The following is a 19,380-nucleotide window of genomic DNA, read 5'->3' as shown; positions in this document are numbered from 1 at the left end:
GGAGTGACATTGTAGTGGGAATATTCAGCAATTCCCTAATGTTGTGATTCAATAGAATATTGCCCATGTGATCAACAAAATCTGACCAGTCATGGAGCACTTCCTTCTGAGCCTATCAACCAGTATAAATTCGACACGCCATGACTACTAGAAAGAGAGCTTTGAGATGTTGCTGAGAGAACATTGACAGACACTGTAGGAGATGGCCAAACAGAGGTGGTGGACAACAGCTGTCAATACAAAGGCAATGAACAGCTAGAGGATGAATGGGTATTAGAAGTCAGTAGCTGGCAAGTAACTAACAATACTTTATCTGCTGCTACAATTACACCAAGAACATTAGAATCCAAAACTCTTTCAATATTTTGGTTTTCTCATAACAACGTTTGTTTTTTTTTGTGTAAAGAAAAAATAAAATTTTGTTTGTCAAAAATCTTAACAGATTTCATCGTCTTCTTTGTACAACATTGTAAGGTAAGCTGTGAGAGAGGCCAGATCTCACCAGTTTAAACATAAAATAGATGGAGTATCTGAGCCAGATATAACTGGTCTAAATGCTAAAGGTTTCAATGTGGCAATACCTTTGACAGAGATTTTCTAGTGATGAAATTTTCTTTACTTACATTTTTCTTTGAAGCAAGCTTTGATAGAAATTGCCACAATGACACTACAGTTTTCAGTTGGATAGAATTTCAAAGTAACCTTTTCATATTTAGTTCCACGTGGTATTGTAATAGTTTGTCCAGGTTTATTTCCCTTTAAAGAAAATGAAATTTAATTTAAACAAAATTGAGCATAATGAAATATTCCATTTAATTACACATTTTTTGGCAAAACTGACCTCACCTGAGCAGGTGCCACATAAAAAGCACTCAGTCCACTCTGCTGAGTGGTTGGTGTTAGGAAGGGCATCCAGCCATAAAAACTGTGCCAAAACAGACACAGAAGTCTGGTACAGGCTCCAGCCTGGCTGACTCCTGTCAAACTGTCCCATCCATGCCAGCATGGAAGGCAGACATTAGATGATGATGATGAGGAGGAGGAGGAGGAGAATTTTGAACATAGATTTTTGTTATTACTTTACAGTAAAAAAAGGTTGGGTAAATAGGTCTGTCACAAGCCTACAGAATCATGAGGCAAGTATTTATTCAGATTTTCATGGTATATAGGTGTACAAAAGTATAATATTCCCCACTGCATAGGACTCTAGTTTGTCCCAGGGTTAACGCCCACCTCTACCTGATATTGCTGGCAATGGTTTTCAGTTGGGAGGAGGAGTGCAACATGAAGTGAAATGTTTTCCACATGCTAACTAGTTCGGGTGTTAAAACTAGGAACTTACAATTATGAAACAAACACCCAAACCACAAGTCCATGTACTGTCCTATCTTGTACTTTACAAAGTCAAATATATGTTTAATGACTGTTTTCCATGCTGGCATGGGTTGGGCGGTTTGACAGGAGCTCACCAGCCAGAGAGCTGCCCAAGCTTCAGTTGTGTGTTTTGGTATAGTTTGTATGGTTGGATGCCCTTAACACCAACCATTTTACAGAGTGTGCTGGGTGCTTTTTATGTGGTACTGGCATGAGTACTTTTAGGAGAGGGTGCTGAAAAGTTCCTGGCTTTGGGTAAAAGAAAATACAGGAGGATCAGTTCATTATGGTTTTATTCAACATATTTTCCTTTCAGATTCACACACTTATTGCAGTAGTCCTTCAGTTTTTCTAAGTCCTGTAAAAGAACTCAGAAAGTTGGGCCTCCAACCAGGCCTTTCACAATACCCTTAAAGCCAGAGTACATGGCACCGACACAAATGTTTTTCATGTGGTACCAGGATGAGTGCCTTTTCATGTGGCACCAGCATGAGTATTTTTTACAATGAGTTTGTATGAGTGTTTTTTACATGGTGCCAGCATATAAAGCAGATATTATTGCAGTCATAAAAAAAAAAAGATTGAAATGTAGAGAATATTTCAAGTCATAAAAGAATACTAACCTTAATGCTGTGATTTCCATCAAAAATAACATCGAAATTTGCAACAAATTTACTTTTTTTTAACTTGATATGACCACCCTTCACAAATGCATTTCCAACATTGATAGTAATAGTTCGCTTGTGATCTCTCTCATCAGATTTCCAGCCATCTCTGAAGGGTCTCAATGCATTGACGTATCTTGGGTTGCTGGATACCTTAATGGAGCTGCTTGGGATGTACTCAGAGCTAGACATTCCATCAACAATTTTGCATGGCTCTTCAAAAATGAAACAACATGTTTATATGATTACGTGTATGTATGTACGCGCGCGCGCACACATACACACGCACACACACACATACACACATATACATGCATAAGATTGCTATTTCATCTGCTTGATATTATTGGTTATTTGGTACACTTTACAGTTTAAGAGATGAGGAATTATGTACATTATTTACATTTGACAGATATTTGTCCTCATCTTGTTTGTTGTTAACACAACATTTCAGCTGATATACCCTCCAGCCTTCATCAGGTGTCTCGGGGAAATTTCGAACCTGGGTTCTCATTCCTAAGGTATTTTTCGATATTATTATTATTATTGTTATTATTATTATTAATATTATTATTATTCAGGTCCCTGCCTGGAATCGAACTCAAAATCTTGGGGTTAGTAGCTACTAACCCCAAGATTCCAAGTTCGATTCCAGGCAGTGACCTGAATAATAACAACAACAACAATAATAATAATAACATTGAAAAATACCTTAAGAACGAAAACCCAGGTTTGAAATTTCTCCAAGACACCTGATGAAGGCTGGAGGGTATATCACTTTAAAATGGAATTTTGTTTTATAAGACTAAAAGTGGTCTCAAGCAGATTGATATTAAAAAGGTTGAAAAGTACATTTATGCTTACGTAATTCAAAACATCCAAGAATTGATACTGTTACAACTAATTGGCAATCTGGTTTAACAGAGTAAAACCGTAGTTTTATACTATTGACTGTGGTACCAAAAGGTATCTTGATAATAGCATCGGGTTTGTTGTTGTGAAGAGGTTTGGTGTTCTGTAGAAAGAGATACCAACATTGTCAACTTTAAAAAATTTACAATAAGACATACCAATATACTTATGTAAAGGTATATATGAAACCATTTACAGGTAGTTATGAAAGAATTTACAGAATCAAAAGTACTGAAGATTAAGTGTTCTTGCAGAAGAGATAAATGATGAAAATAAAATGGGAAGAAGCTTTGGTTGCAAATTATTTTTAATGTAAAACCTAAATATTCATCAATATCTTTGTGTTATTTATACATTTAGAATTAAATGCTATTTCCTACCCTTTTAAAAATAACAGCTAAATTCTTTCCAGTTGTATTCTAACATTTTATAAAAGGTTGGCTACACTTTGGCTAATGCAAGTAATAATATGCCTAAAACAAGAGTCTTCATTTCATCTTAAGTCTGCTGAATGAAGATTGGTATAGAGATGAAAAGCAGCAACAGCACTAAACATTTCTTATTATAGAGTGTATCAAAAAAACTTCACATATTTTACACAGCTATTGGTGTGGCACCAGCGCAGTTAGGCAGGCGGTAGTGGTGTCTTCATGGAGATAATATTTTATTGCTTTCTTCAGTTACCATCATAAATTTAATCAGTACACACTGTGTGTTTTCAAATGAAAAATATGTGAGTTTGTTTTGCCACATCCTATAAAAATAAATTAATAAGAGAAGTAGATAGACAAGATCATGTTTTTTACCTGTTCATCAGAGAGTATCACATCAAATTTCTCCACATATTTTGCATGGGGTAATCTTATTGTTGCTCCATATCTTAAAGCATCTCCAACAAAAATTGTTACAGTACGTTTAGTGTCACTGAGATCAGGTTTCCAGCCTTTTCCACCTGGTCTGATGGAATTTACATGTTCTTGATTGCTTGAAGTCTTAATGTCCCAACTTCTTATCAATGAGGCATCAGCTAAACCATCATTCATCACACACCAGGATTCTGTTTTGAGAAATGAAAAAAACAACATTATTTCTTCATTTATTTAAGTCCAGGTTATAAAAGATACATTTTTTAATCTTATATTTTACACATGTATTCATACACGAGCATGCCTCACATAATAGAACTCAAAGAAGTAAGTCATATATACCTCCTGTATGAGTAACAAACATATTTACATTGCAAAGGGGAAAGTTTTCAGATATATACCTGTAGCTATTGCTGCTGCTTCGGTTGTAGATTCTAAAGTGAAGATATTAAAAACAGAATTTAATTCAATTAATAGAAACAACTGTATATAGTGTATTGTTGCATGTTTAAATTTAACAATTTTAAATATATACCAAAACTTTCCTGATTAAGCCATTTCCTTGTGGTTCCAAGTAACAGTTAGAGTATAATTTGAATAGCTTTTAAGGCAAGAAAAACATATTCTGTTTGTCATATTCTTATATGGTTTCTATAGCCACAAGTAAATATAGAATGACTAACATTAACCGTTTGTGATATCAGTGAAACTGATTTTAAACAAACAAGGAACCCTTCCTTTCTACAAGTCTCAATTTTATTGGTTCATTCCTTTTACTTCTCTGAAGTAAATCTAATTTTACAAATTACATTAATGCTTATAATTTAACTATTTACATCGTACAAAGTGTAATTAATATCATCCATTACAATTGTGGTTTTATATAGCAATACTTTATTGAAAATACAATAACACTTACGTGATTCAAAACATCCAAGAATTGATACTGTCACAGCTATCTGGCATTCTGGTTTAACAGAATGAAATCGTAATTTGACACTGTTTACTGTGGTACCAAAAGGTATCTTGATAATAGCATCAGGTTTATTGTTTGACATGTGCATGGAATTCTGTTAAAGAGATATAACAAAGTTAATATTGCCTCTTTTAAAACTTTACGTTAAACATACCAATATACAAGTGTACAATTATATATAGACATTTCCCAGTAACTATTGCAGGTACAAGAGAAAGATAAAACTGACATAAGAAGATTTGATACACAAGAGATGAAAATAATGTGCATAGCAAGAGATCAATCACTGGTTAATTACCTGTAATGAAAAGGTAATTATTTATCAAAATGTTGGTGATAAGTGAATAAAGGGATGAATACTGAATATGAATAACAAGTCAGGTAATCACTAGCTTAGAATATATAGCATTTGTTTATACAAACTTGCTAGTTAAATTTATTAATATATTAATATTTATTAATACGGATATTAAAAGATAAAATAATAAATTTAAACAATACAATATCAGTAAAATAAACATGTTAAGAAATAAAATAATACAATAATTGTAATGTCAGTGTGCACACATGACAGAATGTAAGTACCCTGACAGAAATGTTGGACATAAGAAGCATCAGATGAGAAGCATCAGATGTGGTGTGCAAGCGAGATGGCTGCGCTGATATGGTCATGTACTGCATATGGATGAGGAGAGCTGTGTGAAGAAGTGTCATTCCCTAACAGTTGAAGGAACCGTTGGAAGAGGGAGACCCAGGAAGACATGGGATGAGGTGGTGAAGCATGATCTTCGAACGTTGGGCCTCACAGAGGCAATGATGAAAGACCAAGACCTCTGGAAATATGCTGTGATTGAGAAGACCCAGGAAGTAAAGTGAGATCACAGCCGTAGCCTATACCAGCATTGCATAACCAGCCCACGTTAGTGTAATTGTATTTTCAATAAAGTATTGCTATATAAAACCACAATTGTAATGGATAATGTTATACACTTTGTATGATGTAATAGTTTAATTATAAGCATTAACGTAATTTGTAAAATTAGATTTACTTCAGAGAAGTAAAATGAATGAGTCAATCAAATTGACACTTGTAGAAAGAAGGGCTCCTTGTTGATTTAATATCAGTATCACTGATATTGAGTCAAGTAAAATCAAAATAAAAAATCAAATCACAATCAAATGGAAATTGTAGTTATGGCCGATGCCAGTGCTGCCTGACTGGCTCTGATGCTGGTGGAACACAAGAAGCACCATTCATGCATGCTGCCTGACTGGCTCCCCATGTCATTGGCACGTAAAAAACACCAACGGAACCTGGTTGATGCCAGCATACCCCAACCCCCATCCCCTGCCCCAACTGGCTCCTGTGTCAGTAGCACATAAAAAACACCATCTGAACGTGGCCAGTACCTGTGCTGCCTGACTGGCTCTCATGCCAGTGGCACGTAAAATGCACCCACTACACTCTCAAAGTGGTTAGCATAAGGAAGGGCATCCAGCTGTAGAAACATTGCCAGATCAGGCAGCAAGCTGGCAGAAACGTTAGCACACCGGGCGAAGTGCTTAGCGGTATTTTGTCTGTCGTTATGTTCTGAGTTCAAATTCCGCTGAGGTCGACTTTGCCTTTCATCCTTTTGGGGTCGATAAATTAAGTACTAGTTACGCGCTGGGATTGATGTAATCGACTTAATCCCTTTGTCTGTCCTTGTTTGTGCCCTCTGTGTTTAGCCCCTTGTGGGCAGTAAAGAAATAGGAAACATTGCCAGATCAGATTGAAGCCTGGTGAGGCCTCCTGGCTTACCAGTCTCCAGTCAAACAGTCCAACCCATGCTAGCATAGAAAACAAATGTTAAACAATGATGATGATGATGTTGAATGACAATAAAATAAGCATATTAAGAAATATAACTAATAAGTTAGTCATGAACTCTGGCCCACCCTATATATTGTGTGAAGAGGTCATATACAAATAAGGCAATCTAACTGTTATTACTTTAATTTATGCTAAACGTATTTTCATCACATAAGCAATATAACAATTACAAATGGTTAATTAATTTAAAATAATAGATATTATTTTAAATTAGTAAACAATTTACCTGCCCATCAGAGAGTATCACATCAAATTTCTCCACATATTTCGCATGGGGTAATCTTAGTGTTGCACCATATCTTAAAGCATCTCCAACAAAAATTGTTACAGTAGGATTTTTGTCACTGACATCGGGTTTCCATCCTTTTCCACCAGGTCTGATGGAATTTACATGTTCTTGATTGCTTGAAGTCTTAATGTCCCAACTTCTTATCAATGAGGCATCAGCTAAACCATCATTCATCACACACCAGGACCCTGTATTAAGAGAGGAAAAACAACATTATTTATTCAATCATCATCATCATCATCATCATTGTTGTCGTCATTTAACGTCTGCGTTCCATGCTGGCATGGGTTGGACGACTTGACTGAGGACTGGCGAACCGGATGGCTGCACCAGGCTCCAATCTGATCTGGCAAAGTTTCTACAGCTGGATGCCCTTCTTAATGCCAACCTACATTAATAAATATTGTACAAACTTGTACATTAGTGAATATTCTCTCACATACATACACAAACATATATACATATATACACACTCAAAAGAGCATATAAGCACATGCCCTTTATTTTCCATATTAGCTATGGTGATAAGAAGTAGTTCTTTTACCTCACACAGACAGGCATGTACACACACACGCACACACACACACACACACACACACAATAAACAAAATGGAAAACTAAAATAAACATAACAGCTTATACAGACTCATCAATGCATATACAATTAGTCAGAATGATCTTAGTAATCTAAGCCATCAAAGAAGTCTCTATCACATTGCTTGACCTGCTAGAAGTAGCAGTAACAAGAAATCACTGACCACCATCAAGGCGGAGAGCTGGCAGAAATGTTAGCACACCGGGCGAAATGCTGAATATTATTATTACATCTAACATGAATCTAAGCTTTTATGACATCCCTTGCCATAAAGACAAGGGATAACATATATTGTAGACTACTTACCTGTAGTGGTTGTTGCAGCTATTGTTGTAGACTCTAGAGAGAAGATATTAAAGAATAATTAAATTGTTAGCACTGAAACAATTATATAATACAAGTGGGGCCCATGGAAATTCCACAGAATGAAAAAGATTAAGGAAAGCTATTTAAGAAAGAAAGGATGATTTTCATTTTAATTTTCATTTTGCTAAGTTATTTCACTTCCAGTCACAATAATACATAATATGATTTTAAAATTTCCCTCTGCTAAGCACTTTATATTTCTCTCTTTCTCTCTACCTCTTCAACAAACTTTTTAACCATGTCATTCCCCTCTTCATGTCTTTAACATTTCTCTCTTTCTCATCACCTCTCACTTCCACTAACCACATGAGTGACAGCATAATGCATCTGTTGGCTATCTGCTCTCTCACTTACTCTCACATTCCCTCTTCCTCTCTCTCTCTTACTCTATCTCCTCCTCCTCTCTAACAAACAAAAGTATAAACTAAACTAACAAGTAGAAGAATAATATTATAAATTTAGTTCAATGAAAAAATATTCTTTGCTATAAACACACCACCACCACCACCACCACCACCACCATAACCACCATCTCTCTCTCTCTTAATGTAACTGCCTCCCCTGTTCATCTCTCTATCTGCCTTTCTTTAAACTCACCACCAGAACATCACCTTCTCCTAAATATTGTATCCTAAACATATCTCTTTCTCTTTGCCTTTCTCTCCCCTCCTACCCTACAACATGTCACTAACACCTTTCTCTCCTTCTTTTCTCTCACTGTCTTTTTCTCTTGCTCTTCATCTCTTCCTTCAACTAACCACATGACACATTTGGCCTTATTATACATCTTTCTTTACTTCTTCTTCACTTCTTTCTTCTCTAATCACATTCTTCCCCTTCTCTCACTTTTACTTCACCTCCACCTTTTTAACTAACTAATGTGTAATGGGTGTACTAACAAGCAGATTATTATATAAATAGTATTTTGTTAATTTTATGGCATAAATTTATATTTTTCTTATATATGATTAAAATGTATTGAAAATATAACTTGGGTTAAAATTAATATAAATAGTACACAGGAATTCTAGACTGAAAACTTTGTTTAAAAAGTACAAGTCAAACTTACGTGATTCAAAACATCCAAGGATTGATACTGTCACAACTATCTGGCATTCTGGTTTAACAGAGTAAAATTGTAACTTTATACTGTTGACAGTGGTACCAAAAGGTATTTTGATAATAGCATCAGGATTATTGTTTCGTATATTCTTTGTATTCTGTAAAAATAATACAGCTTATTTAATATTGCCCACTTTAAAAAAAATTATATAAAAAGATCGCAGGCATAGCTGTGTGATAAAAAGTTTGCTTCCCAACTACATGGTTCCAGGTTCAGTCCCACAAATGAAAAAAATAGGAAAGAAAAAATTATTAAGAATAAAAGATTAAACTTTATATATATACAAAGTTTTAATTATTAAAAATCTTTAACGATATTATAAACTATAAAGATTAATTATTAATCAAATATTATTAATCAAAGATAATCGAAAGTATATCAACACTATTCAGATCGAAGTTCTAATATTATTCTAATATTATTCTAATATTATTCTAATATTATTTTGATATTATGATATTTTTAATAATTTTTCTATCTTTATATAATAAGTATTTCATATTAATTCATTTGGTACTTATTGTTGGTTGAGATATATATATCTAATTATTGTTCTACTTACGATCTGACGAGTAGCTATATTTTTGAATAGAATTTATTTTCGATAATTTCAATTGATTTTAATCGATCTAAATTTCTTTTCTATTTGAAAATTAGTTATGAAACACGTGTAATCTTTTTATTATATTTATCTTATGATATTTACTTTACTTTATATTATACTCATTTATTGTGCTTTTAATTATTAATTTTTCTATATGTGATAGTGGATTTTCATCGATGAGTTCTTGAAACTTAGTTATTTTCCCTAAAACTATATATTTTATATATATATATATATATATATATATATATATATACATACATTTTGGGCTCAGAATTAGTCTTCAAAAATTATATCCTGATTTATGAAAGTTACTGCTTAATTTATAAGACAGGGGACTTAACTCATGTTAGCAAACTTACGGATTTCACCAACATGAAAATTGGTAAAAGTTATGGTTAAAAAGTTATTTTTACTGCTATCCGGGGGTGCCTCAGGAAAAATAATTTGACAAAAGCACAACCATGGCTGTGACCAATGTCCTCCTAAAATTGGAGCGACATGCGTGCTAATTTGTGGACATGCATGAAGTACATTCACATACACACACACACACACACACACACACGCACCACTTCCTGCCTTTTATAGATATAGATGAATGATATTGCTTGTAATACAGTGACATTCATTTACAATTATTACTTGATATCAAAACAAGGAGACACACACACACACACACACACACACACTCATATATGACAGGCTTCTCTCAGTTTCTGTCTATCAAATCCACTTGAAAAGTTTTGGTTGGCTTGGAGTTATAGTAGAAGAGAGTTGCTCAAGGTCCTAGGCAGTGGGTCCGAACTCAAAACCATGAGGTTGGGAAGCAACTTTCTTAACCACACAGCCATGCTTATGTCTACATTCATCAATAATAAGTAAATGTATGGTGTAAAAATAATGAAATAAGTTTATAATCAGGATCTGTTATAATTTACCTGGCCATCAGAGAGTATCACATCAAATTTCTCCACATATTTTGCATGGGGTAATCTTATTGTTGCACCATATCTTAAAGCATCTCCCACAAAAATTGTTACAGTACGTTTAGTGTCACTGAGATCAGGTTTCCAGCCTTTTCCACCTGGTCTGATGGAATTTACATGTTCTTGATTGCTTGAAGTCTTAATGTCCCAACTTCTTATCAATGAAGCATCAGCTAAACCATCATTCATCACACACCAGGACTCTGTGTGAAGAGAGGAAGAAAACAACATTATTTATGCAATCAGTGGATGCTAAATCCTGGTAGTAAATACTTTTACCTCACATTGTACAGACCAAGACACAAATAAATACTGACACACACACACACACACACACACACATTTTGTTTTCTACATTAGTTATCATGAAAATACAAAAGGTTTCTACTCTTTCAGGCTTACAGATGTAAACACTTACAGATGCACATCATTGCAAGCATGCATGGCTTAGTGGTTAGGGTGTTTCACTCATGACCACAAGATTGTGATTTTGATACTGAACCCAAAAGCGTGTAATTGAGAAGCATGCTTCTTACCACATAGCCATGCCTGCACCTGTATATTAAGATTTTTATAACTCAGTCTCTTATTATCTGTAACATTACATTTGCTCATACGATTGAATGTCTCAAAGTAAAACTACATTGCTTAACTCATACAGAAAAGAATAATTTTCAACACATTTTTAACCCTGTAATTAACAATCGCACTCAATTATTATTGCATACGACAGAAATTAATACTTTTATGCAATACTTTGTCTCTACATAACATAAGACCGTTCTGATATCACAGTAGAGGAAATAGTAAATTTCATACCTGTAGCTGTTGCTCCCTGAGTTGTTGGTTCTGCAGAAAAGATATTAAAAGAATACGTTAATTTTATGCATAGAAATAGTTATACAGTATGTTATTTTACCACTTAGTCAATTTTTTTCTGCATGATTAAAACGTATATAGAGTATGTGTTGTAAATAGCAAAAAGAAATCTTGGATTATAAAGTTTATAAAGTGCAGTTACACTTACGTGCTTCAAAACATCCAAGAATTGATACTGTTACAACTATCTGGCATTCTGGTTTAACAGAGTAAAATTGTAATTTTACACTGTTGACAGTGGTACCAAAAGGTATCTTGATAAGAGCATCAGGTTTGTTGTTTTGTATATGCTTGGTATTCTGTAGGAAGAAATGATAGTTTAGGTAACAGGATTATTTAAAAAAAAAATTACATTAAAATATAACAATATACTAATGTGAAACTAAGTAAGAGGCATTTTGAGATAATTTTGGTAGATATTGCACAAAGGAAAAATATTTTAAATATGTGTTTCGAAACAAATGATAATAGCTGAGAATAAAGAAAGATGAAGCTCATGTTAGAAGATATTTTGTAACTTAATTAAAAATGTAGTAATCATTTATCAAATTAATATAAAATACCAAAGTATTTATCAAGTCATACTGTTGATCTGTTCTGGCTCGTTTTGCTTGGTTCAAAAGTAAAATTCACACTGGCTAATGTAGTCCAAATTACTCTATATCAGACAAAACAAAGTGATGCTTATGACCAGAATGCTTTCTGTACCAGTCTGCTGGAGCAGAACTAACATGGGGCTAAATGACAGCATAAATTAATTAATGTATTAAAATAAATTGTATAAAAATAATTAAATATTTGAGACCAAAATACAATTTACCTGGCCATCAGAGAGTATCACATCAAATTTCTCAACATATTTCGCATGGGGTAATCTCATTGTTGCTCCATATCTTAAAGCATCTCCCACAAAAATTGTTACAGTACGTTTAGTGTCACTGGCATCAGGTTTCCAGCCTTTTCCACCAGGTCTGATGGAATTTACATGTTCTTGATTGCTTGAAGTCTTAATGTCCCAACTTCTTATCAATGAGGCATCAGCTAAACCATCATTCATCACACACCATGATTCTGTATGAAGAAATTATTAGATATTCAATTATTTTAGTCCCAGAATATATAAAGTATAATGTTTTTTTTTAAATCCTACACTTTAAACATACATGTATGTGCACACAGGCATGCACATGGATGCACACATACACATACATACACACAAATACAGAGATATCTACATTGGAAAGATAACCCAAGTATGCCTTCTGTATGAGAAACCAACAGATCTTTAATGCAATTATGAAAACTTGCATCTACATACCTGTAGCTGTTGTTGCTGCTTCAGTTGTAGATTCTACAGGGAAGATATTAAAGAACAATTTAATTTTATGCATAGAAATAGTTAAATAACAAGTTATACGAATTTTACCACCCATAGCTTGGAAAATGCAGGTGGCACAAAAAAAGCACCAGTCCATGTTGTAAAGTAACTGGTGTAATGAAGTGCATCCAGCCATAAGCACCATGCTAAAGCCGATAGTGGAGCTGGATACAATCCTTGGATACATCAGATCCTGTCAAACTTTCCAACCCATGCCAGCATGGAACAATGATGTTAAATGATGATGATGACGACGATGATGGCAATGATGATGATGATGATGATGATTATGATGATGAGTATATGTGCTATAAACAGCACAAAGGAATACTGTAGCATAAAGTTTGCTAAAGAAGTGAAATTACACTTATTTCATTTAAAACATCCCTTAAGCACATTAAAGCTTATGATTTAATTACTTTGATGAATAGGATCAGTTAATATATAGGATATAATATCAATTACAAATGTGATTTTATATAATAATACTGTACTGAAAATTGCTATCAAACTTACGTGATTCAAAACATCCAAGAATTGATACTGTCACAGCTATCTGACATTCTGGTTTGACAGAGTGAAATTGTAATTTTACACTGTTGACTGTGGTACCAAAAGGTATCTTGATAATAGCATCAGGGCTATTGTTTTGTAAACGTTTGGTATTCTGTAAAAATAATATACATCAATTTACAGATCTATTTTGCATACTTACGTTGAATCATTGCAACTTACATTATATAAGAGATATTTCCAATTCTGGTAGGTATTACCAGGGCAGATAAAGACCCTAAGCACTTAAAAAGTTTTGGTGCCCTCAAGTATATGTAAATGTTTTAAAATGTAAACAAAAATAATTCAAAATGTAAGCAATAATAAAACATAAAATGAATTTTTATTTTGGGAAATGAAACAAAATTCACAGTAAGATGGAAAATAATGTTTATGTTTGTATGCTTCCATTTTATTTATATTTGAAAAGTTTTCTCCTTTGTTTTTTTTTAATTGCAAAGTGTTTGATGATATCGTTAAAATCAATTTTATGCAAAATTTCTGCTTCTATACTTGGTAGAGATAAGGCATCACAAATAGCAAGTTTAAAGTGATTTCTTTCATGCCGTAAAGCATTTTCATATCTGTGGTGTCTCATATCATTGATGTCCTAAGCATGTGCTTATTTTGCTTAATGGGTTAATCCAGCACTGGGTATTACACAAAGGAGAAAACAAAATTGTAAAATTAAGTGATTCTAAATAATTGTTAACTACCGAGATAAAATGAGATGAAGTTCTAGTCAAAAGTTATTTTGAATTAAAAATCTAATTATTTATCAAATCTTAATGTTGATCATTTCTGCTTATTTTGTTTGGCATAAAAGAGAAAACAACTTCAATGACTCTGTAAGTCTACAAGAAAAAAAAATGCAAATCCACACTGACTAATGTACTCCAAGCTATACTAGGCTCGGAAAAAAAAAAAGAAGTAATGATCATTGCTGGGATGCTTTCCATAATAGATCTGCTTGTGTAGAAACAACAAGATATTAATTGAGAGCATTAGATATTTCTTATAAATTAATTAATGTATTAAAGATAACTAAATAATTTGTGTAAAAATAACAAAATATTCTAAATCAAGATATAATTTACCTGTCCATCACTGAGTATCACATCAAATTTCTCCACATATTTCGCATGGGATAATCTTATTGTTGCACCATATCTTAAAGCATCTCCAACAAAAATTGTTACAGTACGTTTAGTGTCACTGAGATCAGGTTTCCAGCCTTTTCCGCCAGGTCTGATGGAATTTACATGTTCTTGATTGCTTGAAGTTTTAATGTCCCAACTTCTTATTAATGAAGCATCAGCTAAACCATCATTCATCACACACCAGGACTCTGTATGGAGAGATAAAAGTCAAATACTGCAGGTAAATTCTTTCAACTTGCACTGCAGAGACTTATATGTAAGTGAGTAATCATACACACACTTTAATTTCTTAATTAATTACAGAGACAATACAGAATGTGCCTTATATTTCATAATGCAAAATTAAGTGTTTTCCTCCTAAGTGTTGATTTGTATGTAAATATATTAATCAACTTTTATATATTTATGAGGGATTCATATATGAGACTGTGATGGTATCTAGCTCTAACAACCAAAGTAGCAGCAGCAGTTCATTGAACAACATTAGCGACATCCCATGGTAACAGTGAAGGCGGCAACAGGAGCAAACCATTAAATGGCAGAAACACCAGCGTCGACAAATATGACCACAGCACCAGCACCAGCACTACAACTGGAGATGGTGATCTCACCAGCACCAGTAGAACTACTGGTCACATGCTCAGAATTAATAGCCCTGGTGACAGCCATGATACCATTGGCAACAGCAGCAGCAACACCAACACTGCAGCCAAGGATGACAACTGCAACAGTAGCAACAGTATCGCCAGAACCTCATTCCTGTAATAACAGCACTGATGACAGCTCCAATGACAGCAGTGGCAACAACAACTTCACACTCGGGGCCAACAGAGGAAACAGCCAGCATGCTGGTTTAGAGATATATTGGCTCAGCTGGAACTACCTTTAATTGGTGCCTGTACAACCACAGGTCCTCTTTTAGGGTGCTGGAAAGATGTTATATCATGCCCTTGGCTAGCCAAGTGTGGCACCTTAAGGATGATGGAACTCCATACAAAATTAAACAGAGGATAATAGAACATCTGGGGTCCTATATAAATGGCGTAAACTTTGCATAGCAGAGCAGGCAAGAATCTTTAAGAACTCAATTGACCCCAAAATTCTCTTAAATTCAAGACACAAGACATATAGCCTCTGTCCACATTTCAAGTACTACCTGCTGCAAACATGGGATTTCCCATTCATCAATTAGGACTGTATAGAATATTTGTGGACCAGAACCAACCTAGCAGGTGGAGATTCCCCATTCCCCATTCGTCCTGCTGGTCCATAAGATTTGCTGACCAAACCAGTCTAAGGGTGATAACCTGTCCTGTTTAAATATTCTTTTATAATATTCTTTTGTTTACAAATTAACTGACCGTAACAGTTTTCTTACCTCCAGTTTGAAAAGAGGGTATACGCCCACAACCATTGGAATCTGATGAGCCATTTGTAAAGCTTGCAAAACTATTGGTCACTTTATGACCAGACATAGATTTAACTTCATACATACATATATATATATATATATTGGCAATTAATAAGGGCTCTCTCCAAACATTTGCCAGTTTGCTCACAGTTAGGTATTCAAAATAAGTTATTGAACCGTTAGAATTCAGAGATGCATTCCACTGGAATATTCTAACCACCTATATTCTATATGCATATATACATACATACAGAATAAAAGAAAATGTTTGAGAATCTCCCTGGTTTAAATCCTCCACGTGAGCAACATTTAGATCAGTTTGAAAATAAACTATTATAAATGGTAAAGAATATTTAATTCTAGAAGTATCATAACCAAATTCAGAAAAAAATTAAGGCTACAGCATATATGAAATTAGAAAGGAAGTATAATGAACACATTCTGTTAAAATAGGAAACTTGTATAGCAGGAACATTTAGACATATAACACCTTTCAAACAATGAAGAGGAGAAAGATGATGATAGTGATAATAAGGCAGAGGAGAAAGATGAAGAGGAAGATAACACAGTCTGGCAGAAAAAGGCCCAGAAGGCAGTTTTCTTCTGATATTCATAGTGAACGTAAATTTTCTATAATAAAATTTTAGAACAAAATCTCATAATTTCTATCACCACATTCTCACATGAACAAAACTTTACAGGAAGACAATATTAAATTTGGTTATCTGTGATTTAATATTCCTAATTTATTTTGATTCTATAAAATACTAAGAACATTCAGTTATTATGGCAAATGAGGTCTGATCAAAAAATATCAGGACTGCTAAATAAAAAGAAAACTGTCAAACATATCAATTCAATATTTAATCTCCTTTGAAGTAGTTCCCTTCTGAAGTCACTTTATCCAGCATCATTTCCATTGGAAGGAAGTATACCTGGAACTCCTTTTTTGGGGGATAGTGAGCAGCTACCCTGTCACATTCTCTTGGCTTTCCTTGGTGTCCTGAAATGTCGTTCCTTTAAATTGGGGTTTGATTTTTGCCTTGTTTTTAGGGTCGTGGCCATAGACCCATGAATTGTTACCTGTTATAACCATTTTCAAAAAGTTTTTGTCTTCCTTGACACAATCTGGGAGATCTTGCACAGCTGAAATCCGAATGTCTTTTTGAAACAACCACACTCTACATATTTTACTTCCAAGCACTGCTATAAACAACAGAAATGAGCAAGAACATTGTAACTTAGTGTGCATGTGCAACAGGGTTCAACGTCAATCTGTGCCAAGCAGCTTCACTCAGTGTACTTCAGCTCCCTTACCATAGCAACAGTTCCAATACTTTTTGACCAGACCTCGCATCATCATCATCATCATCATCGTTTAACGTCCGCTTTCCATGCTAGCATGGGTTGGACGATTTGACTGAGGACTGGTGAAACCGGATGGCAACACCAGGCTCCAGTCTGATTTGGCAGAGTTTCTACAGCTGGATGCCCTTCCTAACGCCAACCACTCAGAGAGTGTAGTGGGTGCTTTTACGTGTCACCCGCACGAAAACGGCCACGCTCGAAATGGTGTCTTTTATGTGCCACCCGCACAAGCCAGTCCAGGGGCACTGGCAACGATCTCGCTCGAAAATCCTACAGGAGCCAGTCAGGCGGTACTGGCAACGGCCACGCTCAAAATGGTGCATCTCATGTGCCACCCGCACAAGAACCAGTCCAGGGGCACTGGCAACGATCTTACTTGGCTTGCCGGGTCTTCTCACGCACAGCCCATTTCCAAAGGTCTCGGTCCGTAGTCATCGCCTCGGTGAGGCCCAATGTACGAAGGTCTTGCCTCACCACCTCAGCCCAGGTCTTCCTGGGCCTACCTCTTCCACGGGTTCCCTCAACTGTTAGGGTGTGGCACTTTTTCACGCAGCTATCCTCCTCCATTCTCACCACATGTCCATACCAGCGCAATCGTCTCTCTTGCACGCCACAACTGATGCTTCTAATGTTCAGCTTTTCTCTCAAGATACTTACACTCTGACGGGTATTCACATTGACATTACACATCCAACGGAGCATACTGGCTTCATTCCTTGCGAGCTTACGTATGTCCTCAGCAGTTACAGCCCATGTTTCACTGCCATGTAGCATGGTTGTTCGTACGCATGCGTCATACAGTCTGCCTTTTACTCTGAGTGAGAGTCCCTTTGTCGCCAGCAGGGGTAAGAGCTCTCTAAACTTTGCCCAGGCTATTCTTATTCTAGCAGCTACACTTTCAGCGCACCCACCCCCACTACTAACTTGGTCGCCCAGATAGCGGAAGCTATCGACTACCTCTAGTTTTTCACCCTGGAATGAGATAGAAGTTGTTTCCTGTTTGTTTGCAGTCTTTATTGCACCTGAACATCTGCCACAAACAAAAACTAACTTGCTAGTTAACCTGCCTTTGATGTTGCTGCACCTCTTATGTGTCCATAGCTTGCACCGGGTACATCTTATAGAGTTACTACCTACTCCTTTTCTACATACTGAGCAGGGCCATCTACCTGAAGGGGTTTGTGTTTTATCTACCTTCCTACTTATTAGGATTTTGGTTTTAGCTAGGTTGACTCTAAGGCCCTTCAATTCTAGACCTTGCTTCCACACCTGAAACTTCTCCTCTAGTTCTGATAGTGACTCCGCAATTAGGGCAAGGTCATCAGCATAGAGGAGCTCCCAGGGGCAACCTGTCTTGAACTCCTCTGTGATTGCCTGGAGGACTATGGTAAATAATAGGGGGCTGAGGACGGAACCTTGGTGGACCCCTACCTCTACCCGGAATTCATTGCTGTACTCATTTCCAACCCTCACCTTACTGGCCGCATCTCTGTACATGGCTCGCACAGCTCTCACTAGCCATTCTTCTATCCCAAGTTTCCTCATTGACCACCAGATAAGGGATCGGGGGACCCTGTCAAAGGCTTTCTCCATGTCAACGAAAGCCAGGTACAGAGGTTTATCCTTGGCTAGGTATTTCTCTTGCAACTGTCTCACTAGAAATAAGGCATCAGTAGTGCTTTTACCTGGCACGAACCCAAACTGCATCTCATCTAAATTGATTCGCTCCCTAATTAGTTGGGCTATGACCCTCTCTGTAACTTTCATAACCTGATCTAACAGCTTGATGCCTCTGTAATTATTTGTATCTAAAGCGTCCCCTTTACCTTTGTAGCAGTTGACTATGATGCTGCTACACCAGTCATAGGGTATGACTCCTTCGTGTATCACCTGGTTCGTAATACGGGTGACTAGGCTATAGCCAACACTGCCAGATATTTTGAGCATCTCTGCAGTGATTCCTGATGGGCCGGGGGCTTTCCCGGTCTTCATACTCTTAA

General features: G+C 35.7%; 1 protein-coding gene across 1 annotated transcript in view; it reads right to left on the bottom strand.

Moving 5' to 3' along the window:
* Positions 1 to 19,380, bottom strand: part of LOC106875008 (uncharacterized) — a 153,714-nt gene that overhangs the window by 27,911 nt on the left and 106,423 nt on the right. Inside the window, exons 127-142 of the mRNA XM_089358397.1 lie at positions 14,539 to 14,789; positions 13,406 to 13,556; positions 12,830 to 12,862; positions 12,332 to 12,582; positions 11,660 to 11,810; positions 11,452 to 11,481; positions 10,585 to 10,835; positions 8,986 to 9,136; positions 7,857 to 7,889; positions 6,893 to 7,143; positions 4,737 to 4,887; positions 4,219 to 4,251; positions 3,758 to 4,008; positions 2,904 to 3,054; positions 1,998 to 2,254; positions 624 to 756 (exon numbers count right to left, since the gene is read on the bottom strand). Of these exons, the coding sequence (XP_089214523.1) occupies positions 624 to 756; positions 1,998 to 2,254; positions 2,904 to 3,054; positions 3,758 to 4,008; positions 4,219 to 4,251; positions 4,737 to 4,887; positions 6,893 to 7,143; positions 7,857 to 7,889; positions 8,986 to 9,136; positions 10,585 to 10,835; positions 11,452 to 11,481; positions 11,660 to 11,810; positions 12,332 to 12,582; positions 12,830 to 12,862; positions 13,406 to 13,556; positions 14,539 to 14,789 (2,529 nt within the window). The remainder of the gene's footprint in view (positions 1 to 623; positions 757 to 1,997; positions 2,255 to 2,903; positions 3,055 to 3,757; positions 4,009 to 4,218; positions 4,252 to 4,736; positions 4,888 to 6,892; positions 7,144 to 7,856; positions 7,890 to 8,985; positions 9,137 to 10,584; positions 10,836 to 11,451; positions 11,482 to 11,659; positions 11,811 to 12,331; positions 12,583 to 12,829; positions 12,863 to 13,405; positions 13,557 to 14,538; positions 14,790 to 19,380) is intronic.

The sequence above is a fragment of the Octopus bimaculoides genome, chromosome 10 (assembly GCF_046866305.1).
Source record: "Octopus bimaculoides isolate indiv1 chromosome 10, ASM4686630v1, whole genome shotgun sequence".
In the NCBI taxonomy this organism is placed as follows: Eukaryota; Metazoa; Mollusca; class Cephalopoda; order Octopoda; family Octopodidae; genus Octopus; species Octopus bimaculoides.
The sequence above is the reverse complement of the archived record's forward strand: the minus strand, read 5'-3'. Positions and strand labels throughout refer to the sequence as shown.